A 10951-nucleotide genomic window follows, 5' to 3' on the forward strand; every position below is an offset into this window, starting at 1 on the left:
AGAGTTGATTAGGTTACTACAGTGTCTAACCTGATTATCTCCCAGTTAGGGGGGAGACATTGTACGTCCTGTACGGGGGTCTTTATACACAGTGTGGTTTTCCTATCTGGAGATAATTAGGTTACTACAGTGTCTAACCTAATTGTCTCCCAGGCAGGGGGGAGACATTGTGTGGGACTGTCCTGGATTGTGTGATTATTTCCATTGGTCTGTGTGGTTGTCACACAGTTCTCAATCAGGTCCACGGGGGAGGGCCCCTTCCATTGAGACTTGTATATAAGGCCAAGGGTGGCACCAATAAATGTTGTTCTTCTTACCCTCAACTCGCAGCCTCGTCTCGTGTTGTAGGGAACAGCTATATCACTACTAGCTCTTGTAAGAGCTGCACAGCTACTGGAAATCGCAACTCAGCTTGGAAGTCTTGGGAGCAGCTTTACAGCGCCACGCTGACAAGGGGAGAAGGACGTCGCCAACGGTTGATACCGTTACAGTCCGCATCCGAGTCGCAGTTTTTGCGGCTTGGATGTGGACCCATTCACTTCAATGGGGCCGCAAAAGATGCGAACATCACTCCGTGTGCTGTCCGCATCCATTGCTCTGTTCAGTAGTCCGCAAAAAAAATAACTTGTCCTATTATTGTCCGTTTGTACAATGTGGAAACATCGGATTATCCCACAGCGGAATGACATCTGCCAAGTACCTGTATTGTCGGAGCTTTGCAGCATTCCATACTTGATGCACTAGTCTATGTATCTGTAGGGCCCGTTTGTGAAACAGTTTTATATCCTCCAGGATCGGCCACATGTTGGTAAGCTGTAGATGGTGTTGTAGATAATATTCAGAGTTTGGTAGCATGGATTGTCACCCATGTTTTCAGGATTCTCAGTTGTCCCGCCAGGAAGTATAAGTGAAAGTCTGGCAGAGCTGCACCCCCCTGCTGCCATGATCTTTGTATAGGCTAGTGCTTTATCCTATAGTGTGCAAGCACGACCACCACTGATGGATTGCAGGGTGGTCGTAACTATGGAAATGAGAAGAGTATAATGTGATGGAAAAAATAATCCAGCCAGCAAAGGGAGCAATATGGATAATAACAATATATTAGTAAGTGGCTTGTATTAACTTTCTCTACATGATGAATCCGACTAACTGAAGTGAGAGCTTGATCATTGGGGTCCCAGCGTCAGACCCCCACCAATCAGACACTTATCACCTGTCGTGTCATAGCTGTTTCACTTTTTCACATTGCCTATCCTTAAAGGTTTTCTTTGGGTGTAAAAAAAAATTAAATGAAAATCAAAATTCTGGCCCAAAATATGTGTCAAACTAAAATAGAAATGCTCGCCTGTTAAAGGGCCTGTGTTCACTTTTCTAGTTATCCTCTATCCACAGGATCGGGGATAACTAAGTGATCCGTGGGGGTCTGAACGCTGGAGCCCCCATTGATCCCCCTTCTTGACTGAGTGGCAGGTCGAGCATATGCCCTGCCTCTCCATCCATTCTCTATGGGGTCGCCGGAGATGGCAGAGTACATCGCTGCCTAATTCCAGTGGTCCCAAAGAGAATGAATGGAGCAGCAGGGCATATGTGAAGCCTGTCACACCATAAAAAGGGGGAACAGGACCCGTTGCTGGGATCAGTGGGGGTTGCAGAATTGGACCCCACTAATCATATAGTTATGTAACTTGAAAACCTGCACAACCCCTTTAAATCCTCCACCACTCCACCACCAGTATCTCTTTACATGGCAGCAGTGATGCCTGTAAATATGGAATATCATCACTGCCGCCATGTAAACCATACGTGTCAATAATGGAGAATGTGGCGCACTGTGCAGAATTTTTCGGGCATTAGTCCAACCCCCTTTGCAGTTCACAACTTTTAACAAAGCCCAACATCTTCTCTCCTCCTTCACAGCCAGCAGCCCAAGAAGTCTAGAAGATACTGCGGGGCCTCCTGCACAATGTACACCAGTAGGAGGCTGCATCACTGTACGATACTGCCACCTAGTGGTTACAATAATTATCTCTCCTCAGAAAGGAGAAATAATTACTCCTCCATCTTATCTGGGGCGCAGGAGACAGGGCCCACCGAGGAATCCCCCACCTCCCCGGTGGGCCACTCCGAGCCTGCGTGTAGTAGTATTGTAATGTACACTTAGTACATGTAGTAGTAATGTAATGTAAGCTTAGTACATGTGGTAGTAATGTAATGTACATTTAGTACATGTGATAGTAATGTAATGTACACTTAGTACATGTGGTAGTAATGTAATGCACACTTAGTATATGTAGTAGTAATGTAATTTACTCTTAGTATATGTGGTAATAATGTAATATATACTTAGTACATGTAGTAGTAATGTACACTTAGTGCATGTAGTAGTAATGTACACTTAGTACATGTGGTAGTTATGCAATGTACACTTAGTACACTTAGTAGTAAATTAATGTACACTTAGTATATGTGATAGTAATGTACACGTAATACATGTAGTATTAAGGTAATGTACTCTTAGTATATGTGGTAATGTAATATACACTTAGTACAAGTAGTAGTAATGTACACTTAGTACATGTGGTAGTTATGTAATGTATACTTAGTAGTAAATTAATGTACACTTAGTATATGTGATAGTAATGTACACGTAATACATGTAGTAACCGCCTCACGTCCGCCCATAGACTATAAACGTCCTATGGGTGGACGTCTATTTCTGACAGCACGTTTTAAAACGTCCTGTCAGAAATAGCAGCTGCACGCTAATCGTGCAGCTGCTGATCGGGTTGCCCGCTGTCAGTGACAGCAGGGCAACCCTAAGACAAGGCAGGGACAGTTCCCAGGTGTCCCTGCCTTCACGATCGCTGCAGACACAGCGCTCACCGAGCGCTGTGCCTGCAGAGAAGGAAGCGCTGTGCACTTCCTGTTCCGGCCCGGCGGTCATGTGACCGCCGTGACCGGAGAGTGCAGGGGCTGTGTGAGGTCTCTCAGAGACCTCGATCAGCCCTGCTCTGAGGCTGTACAGCGCTGGATTGCTGCTGTACAGCCTCTATAGGGGTGCATTTGTCCTGTAACTGGGGCTACTATGTCAGCCCCAGTTACAGGAGAAATCAACAGTGAAAAAAAAAAGAAAAAGTGAAGTAAATGTCCCCCAGAGGTCTTGTATGACCTTATGGGGGACAAAAAGTGTAAAAAAAAAAAAAAAAAAAAAGGTTGAAAATAAAAAAATAAAAAGTTTCACATGTAAAAAAAATAAGTCCCCAAGTAAGGAATGAAAAAAAAAAGTTAAAAATAGAAAAAATAAAAAAAAGTATACATATTAGGTATCGCCGCGTCCGTATAAACCAGCTCTATAAAAATATCACATGACCTAACCCCCGTAAAAAAAAAAAAAAAAGTCAAAACAAGCAATTTTTGTCACCTTGCATCACAAAAGGTGCAACACCAAGTGATCAAAAACGCGTATGTCCCACAAAATAGTACCAATAAAACCGTCACCTCATCCCGCAAAAAATGAGCCCCTAAATAAGAAAATCTCTCAAAAAATAAAAAAACTATAGCTCTCAGAACATGGACACATTAAAACATAATTTTTTTGTTTCAAAAATGCTATTATTGTGTAAAACTTTAATAAATGAGAAAAAGTATACATATTAGGTATCGCCACGTCCGTAACAATCTGCTCTATAAAAATGTCACTTGACTGAACCCCTCAGGTGAACGCTGTAAAAATAAATAAATAGAAACTGTGCTAAAACAACCAATTTTTTGGTCACCTTGCCCCATAAAGTGTTATAATGAATGATCAAAAAATCATATGTACCCAAAAATAGTACTAATAAAACTGGCACCTTATCCCCGAGTTTCCAAAATGGGGTCACTTCTTGGGAGTTTCTACTGTAAGGGTGCATCAGGGGGCTTCAAATGGGACATGGCATCTAAAAACCATGTGGAGTTCCTTTTCTTCTGCGCCCTGCCGTGTGCCCATACAGCAGTTTATGACCACATGTGGGGTGTTTCTGTAAACCGCAGAATCTGGGTAATAAATATTGAGTTTTGTTTGGCTGTTAACCATCGATGTGTTAAAGAAAAAAATTGATTCAAATGGAAAATCTGCCAAAAAAGTGAAATTTAAAAATTTGATCTCCATTTTCCTTTAATTCTTGTGGAACGCCTAAAGAGTTAACAAAGTTTGTAAAATCGGTTTTGAATACCTTGAGGGGTGTAGTTTCTACAATGGGGTCATTTATGGGGGTATCCACTATGTAGGCCCCACAAAGTGACTTCAGACCTGAACTGGTCCTTATAAAGTGGATTTTGGCAATTTTCTTAAAAATTTGAAGAATTCCTTCTAAACTTCTAAGCCTTCTAACGTCCTAAAAAAATAAAATGACATTTCCAAAATGATGCCAACATAAAGTAGACATATGAGGAATGTTAAATAATAAATATTTTATGAGGTATCACTTTCTGTTTTAAAAGCAGAGAAATTTTAATTTAGAAAATTGCGAATTTTTCAAGTTTTTGGGTAAATTTGGGATTTTTTCATAAATAAAGGTGAAATATTTTGACTCAAATTTATGACTATCATGAAGTACAATGTGTCACGAGAAAACAATCTCTGAATGACTTGGATAAATAAAGGCGTTCCAAAGTTATTACCACATAAAGTGAGATATGTCAGTTTTGCAAAATTTGGCCTGGTCAGGAAGGGGGCAAAGGGCCCAGATGGGAAGTGGTTAAGGGAATGTACTTTTAGTATATGTGGTAATAATGTAATATACACTTAGTACAAGTAGTAGTAATGTACACTTAGTGCCTGAAGTAGTAATGTACAATTAGTATATGTGGTAGTTATGTAATGTACACTTAGTACATGCAGTAGTAATCTAATGTACACTTAGTATATGTGGTAGTAATGTACACTTAATACATGTAGTAGTAATGTAAGGCTACTTTCACACTAGCTTTTTTGCTGGATCCGGCAGGGTCCAGCCAAAACGCTTCCGTTACTGATAATACAACCATCTGCATCCGTTATGAACGCATCCCGTTTTATTATCTTTAACATATCTTTAACATAGCCAAGACGGATCCGTCATTAAGTCCATTGAAAGTCAATGGGGGACGGATCCGTTTTCTATTGTGGCAGATTGTGGCAGAGAAAACAGATCCGTCCCCATTGACTTGCATTGGGGGTAATGCCGGATCCGTCTTGCTCCGCATCCCAGGACGGAAATCAAAATACAACATGTAGCGGTTTGCTCTCCGGTATGGGAATGCAACTAACGCAATTGCCAATGAATAGGGACAAAAATTAAGCCCCTATGACGGAACTCAATATCGGAAAACTTAAACGCTAGTGTGAAAGTACCCTAATGTACACTTAGTACATGTGGTAGTATTGTAATGTGCACTTAGTACATATATTAATAATGTAATGTACACTTAGTACATGTAGTAATGTAATGTACACTTAGTACATATGGTAGTAATGTAACGTACACTTAGTACATGTGATAGTAATGTACTGTACACTTAGTACATGTGATAGTAATGTAATGTACACTTAGTACATGTGGTAGTAATGTACACTTAGTACATGTGATAGTAATGCAATGTACACTTAGTACATGTGATAGTAATGTAATGTACAATTAGTAAATGTGGTAGTAATGTACACTTAGTACATGTTGTAATAATGTAAAGTACACTTAGTACATGTTGTAGTAATGTAATGTACACTTAGTATATGTTGTAGTAATGTACACTTTGCACATTACATTACTATCACATGTACCAAGTGTACATTACATTACTATGTTGTAGTAATGTAATGCACACTTAGTATATGTTGTAGTAATGTAATGTACACTTAGTATATGTTGTAGTAATGTAATGTACACTTAATATATGTTGTAGTAATGTAATGTACACTTAGTATATGTTGTAGTAATGTAATGTCCACTTAGTATATGTTGTAGTAATGTAAAGTACACATAGCACATGTGGTAGTAATGTAATGTACTGTAACCCGCAATGATGACAGAAACAGTTATGCAATAATATTTCCTCACAGGCTGGCCTTCTCTCTTTTGAAATGTACTGAGGGCTGCTGTGGAAAACACCAATTAATTTCAATTGGGAAGATAGCTGTGTATGTGTCATCTCTCTCAATGAACCCATTACTGATATTGATGTCATGATGCAAACTTCTAAGGTTGGAATTCCCATAAAAATATGACTTCTTAAAGTGGCTATGATTCTTACGTACCTGAAGAAAATACATTACTAAGAAATGTCAACAAAAATATTGACTCTTCATCAATTTCCTGGGTTTTGGGGTCCATACCATAGAACATGTCCAAATATTTCCTTGCATCAAAGTTTTTTTCATAAACTTGGTTATATGAAGTAGACACAGTCTCCATTCTTTATCACAAACCTGTTAATGAAAGTTGAGAAGATCCACATGTTATAACTGTTCCCTATAAAGTCTAGTCCTAACATCTACTACTACACAATCAACTTGACAGATCCTGTGCTAGTTTTAAAGTTGCATCTTCTCAAGCAATACAATGTTGAACTATGTGATGCCAGCCTTACCTTACTTAGATCCGTAGCTTAGTATTTGAAGATTGTGAATTACCACAGCATAGCTGAGTGAGCTTTACTTGGAAACCTGATGCGTGTGTTGTAAGATCCCTCCTTCCTTACAGTGGTGTAATCACAAACCATGCACATTTCTTGTGGGTGTGGTGATGTGTACAGTATAAGTGCTGAGAGGTGTGTTTATCCCACCCAGATACCTCAGCTGGATGAGATAACTGAAATCCAGAAAGCTGCAGTGGTTTCAGCAAAGTGTAGTTAGCTGAGACAGGTTTGTCTCGTTGTTCTGGGCTGGATTTCATGTGGACTGGAGGATAGGTTTAGTAGTGGGGTCTGCCAGTCCACACCCTTCCACTACATGTTTGTCTTTTGCTGGAAGTGATCACAGGTGAGGCCTGCTGCTGTAATCAGATAAAACAAGCCTCTGTGTATGACTTGGAGGAAGAAAGGCTGAGGAAGCCTGAGAGAGAGGGGAGCCTGAGAGGCTCTGTGTGGTCTCAGCCAGGAGGGCTGAGGGACCACGAGGCTTTGTAAAACCTGAAGTTTGGGGGGGCCCAGCGACGCCTACGGAAAGATGGTCGTATGGTTAGTCGGGAGGACTTCTGGACCATCTCTCCCCAAGGCTGCTGGACCGTATATGGCTGAGAAAGCCGGATCTAATCCCGTGTGTGAACGGCGCTCTATAGGTGAGGTAGAGACAACACATGTATCAGGTAGAGCTCAGACGGGCAGGTGTTTATTTTCGATATTTATGTGTGTGATGGTGCTGAAGTGCCGAGGTAAAGCATCTTTCGGACCTGAACTCCGTTGTCAGAGGAGAAGTCTGTGATTGCGACCCCCTGAGAGAGAGCGATCCTTTACATGGGTTACGATAATACTTTTAGTGCTAAACAGCCCATATCAGAAAAAAACTACAGCGCCATCATTTTTTTAAAAGGCCTCCTGCAGAAAAACAAAAATGTTTTGCTTCAACACTAAAAGTCATGAAAGAGAGGGATAGAACATGGAAGTTGTAGACCTGGTGAAGACAAGGTTTGAAGAGTTAAAGATGAGACAGGGTGGACTTAGGTCCAAGTTAGGCTACTTTCACACTAGCGTCGGGGCTCCGCTTGTGAGCTCCGTTTGAAGAGTCTCACAAGCGGCCCCGAACGCATCCGTCCAGCTACTAATGCATTCTGAGTGGATGCGGATCCACTCAGAATGCATCAGTCTGGCAGCGTTCAGCCTCCGCTCCGCTCAGTGAGCGGACACCCGAACGCTGCTTGCAGCGTTCGGGTGTCCGCCTGGCCGTGCAGAGGCAAACGGATCCGTCCAGACTTACAATGTAAGTCAATGGGGACAGATCCGTTTGAATTTGACACTATATGGCTCAATTTTCAAACGGATCCGTCCCCCATTGACTTTCAATGTAAAGTCTGGACAGATCCGTCTGAAGCTACTTTCACACTTAGAATTTTTTCTACAATATAATGCAGACGGATCCGTTCTGAACGGATCCAAAGTCTGCATTATATGAGCGGATCCGTCTGGGCAGACCCCAGACGGATCCGCTCTGAACGCAAGTGTGAAAGTAGCCTTAGATAGGGATTGGACAGGTTAGGCTTTTCTAGTGGAGTATCTGGGGGGATAGGGAGCTTCCTTTTATCAATTGATCAGACCAGAATAGCCTGCCCTCTCCATTTAGAATGGTCATTTGCTGGGTGTTGGCAATGACTAGTGAGTCTCTTGTTCAACTTCTGTTGCAGAAGCCAGCAGTAAGGAGATACTGTATGTCACTTATTGAGGGGTTCATTGCTGTTTGGAGGTATGGGATCCCTATTATGGAGGAAGATTTGGTGGGATTTCACATTGAAAGAGGTACAGTACCTGGGACCAGATTCAAAAGGAACCCGTGGTCATGGTACCCATACATTCTTATTAGTGTTGATCAAGCACCAAAGTGTTCGGGTGCTCGAGTAGAACACCTCGGGATGCTCGGGTGCTTTACAGAGCAACCAAGCACAATGGAAGTCAATGGGAGAACCCGAGCATTAAACCAGGCACCCCCTGCTCTGAAGAGGGGAGGGTGTCTGGTTCACATGAAAAGGTCAGAAATTTATGGAAACACCACTGAAATGGTTCGGGAACAGCATGGGGAGGATGTCTGGATGCATCTTGGACTCCCAGGTTGCCGCTGGGAACGATGTTGTCCGAGTAATACGCCAATTTTACAGACTGACAATAAATACGCACAAAACCGAAGATAAAATAGATTTTAGAGGAAAAATTGTTATCCTGTATATTTACTTGTATATAAAGTGCAAGTGCTGCCAAAAGTTACAAGGAAGAGGCACTCCGATACAACCTGTATATCACATAAACGAGGGCCTCATTCACATTGTGGTACAATTGTTCAGGTAGTGGGACTCCTACACTCATAAAGCCTATGCACTAAGCAAAAGGGCTGCCAAAAATTACAAGGAACCGGCAATCCAATACACCCTTTATTACACATAAAGTAGGGCATCATAGACACCCTTGAAAAATTATGATTGATGGCCTGCTGGTGACCCTCAAAAACATTAGGAGCAAGGGCCTGCTGGTGACCCTCTAAAACATTAGGGGCGAGGGCCTGCTGCTGATCTGACCATCTAAAACATTAGGGATGAGGGCCTGCTGCTAAGATGACCATTGGAAAAATTATGGTTGAGGGTCTGCTGCTGAGCTGACTCTCTAAAACATTAGGGGCGAGTGCCTGCTGCTGATCTGACCATGGAAAAAATGATGGGAGAGGGCTTGCTGCTGAGCTGACCATCTAAAACATTATGGGCGAGGGCCTGCTGCTGAACTGACCATCTAAAATATTATGGGCATAGGCCTGCTGCGGGGCTGACCATCTAAAACATTAGGGGCGAGGGCCTGTTGCCGAGTTGACCATCTAAAACATTATGGGCAAAGGCCTGCTGCTGAGCTGACCATCTAAAACATTAGGGGTGAGGGTCTGCTGCTGAGCTGACTCTCTAAAACATTAGGGGCGAGTGCCTGCTGCTGATCTGACCATGGAAAAAATGATGGGAGAGGGCTTGCTGCTGAGCTGACCATCTAAAACATTATGGGCGAGGGACTGCTGCTGAACTGACCATCTAAAACATTATGGGCGTAGGCCTGCTGCTAGGCTGACCATCTAAAACATTAGGGGAGAGGGCCTGCTGCCGAGTTGACCATCTAAAACATTATGGGCAAGGGCCTGCTGCTGAGCTGACCATCTAAAACATTAGGGGTGAGGGTCTGTTGCTGAGCTGACTCTCTAAAACATTAGGGGCGAGTGCCTGCTACTGAGCTGACCATCGAAAAAATTATGGTTGAGGGCCTGCTGCTGAGCTGACCATCGGAAAAAATATGGTTAAGAGCCTGCTGCTGAGCTGACCATCAAAAAAATTATGGTTGGCGGCAGGGCAGGGCAGGCCAGCACCTGCAAGGCGTAGAGCGCCAGTTCATGCCACGAGTCCAGCTTGGACACCCAATAGTTGTAAGCCACAGAGGGATCATTGAGGACGCTGACACGGTCTGCTACATACTCCTTCACCATCTTCCAAAACTTTTCTCTCCTTGTGACACTAGGCCGCGCATCAGGGTGAGGTTGCTGGCGGGGTGTCATGAAACTGTCCCAGGCCTTGGAGAGTATTGCCTTGCCTCTGTTGGAACTGCTGTGTGTTCCCCTCGTCTGCCCTCCTCAGTTGCCCAAGGAACTACGTACTCTGCTGCCAGCGTTGTCAGCTGGAAATTTTTGGAGCAATTTTTCCACAAGGACCTTCTGGAATTGCACCATTTTGCTAGTCCTCTCCACCACAGGAATGAGGCCCATCCATGCTCAACAGATTGAATAAACCTGCTGTGGGTACTACCCTCTGTAGCGGAGGCAACCGTCTCCTGCTCCTCCTCCTCATCATCATCATCCAATTCGTGCTGAGAAGACGAACTGAGGGTGGTCTGGCTATCACCTTGTGTACTGTCTTCCCCCATTTCCACCTCTTCCACATGCAAAGAGTCCTCCTTCATTGTGAGCAGCAAGCGTTTCAGTAGCCACTGAAGTGGGAAGGTTACTCTGATAATAGCGGCATCGCCGCTCACCATCTGTGTTGATTCCTCAAAGTTGCGTAAAACCTCACAGAAGTCAGACATCCATGCCCACTCGTCGCTTGTGAAAAGCAGAAGCTGACTGGAAAGGCGATGACCATGTTGCAGCTGGTATTCCACTACTGCCCTCTGCTGCTCACAAAGCCTGGCCAACATGTGTAACGTGGAGTTCCAGCGCATGCTCACGTCGCACAACAGTCGGTGAGATGGCAATTGCAAGCGCTGC

At 43.3% G+C, this 10951-nt stretch overlaps 1 protein-coding gene across 1 annotated transcript in view; it reads right to left on the reverse strand.

The window, feature by feature from the left end:
* The window catches only part of LOC120986908 (nicotinamide N-methyltransferase-like), a 129838-nt gene extending 123164 nt beyond the window's left edge, over positions 1-6674 (reverse strand). The window contains exons 1-2 of the mRNA XM_040415593.1: positions 6607-6674; positions 6275-6445 (exon numbers count right to left, since the gene is read on the reverse strand). Of these exons, the coding sequence (XP_040271527.1) occupies positions 6275-6431 (157 nt within the window). The 5' untranslated portion in view covers positions 6432-6445; positions 6607-6674. The remainder of the gene's footprint in view (positions 1-6274; positions 6446-6606) is intronic.
* Positions 6675-10951: the final 4277 nt, after the last annotated feature.

The sequence above is a fragment of the Bufo bufo genome, chromosome 1 (genome assembly GCF_905171765.1).
Source record: "Bufo bufo chromosome 1, aBufBuf1.1, whole genome shotgun sequence".
Taxonomy (NCBI): domain Eukaryota; kingdom Metazoa; phylum Chordata; class Amphibia; order Anura; family Bufonidae; genus Bufo; species Bufo bufo.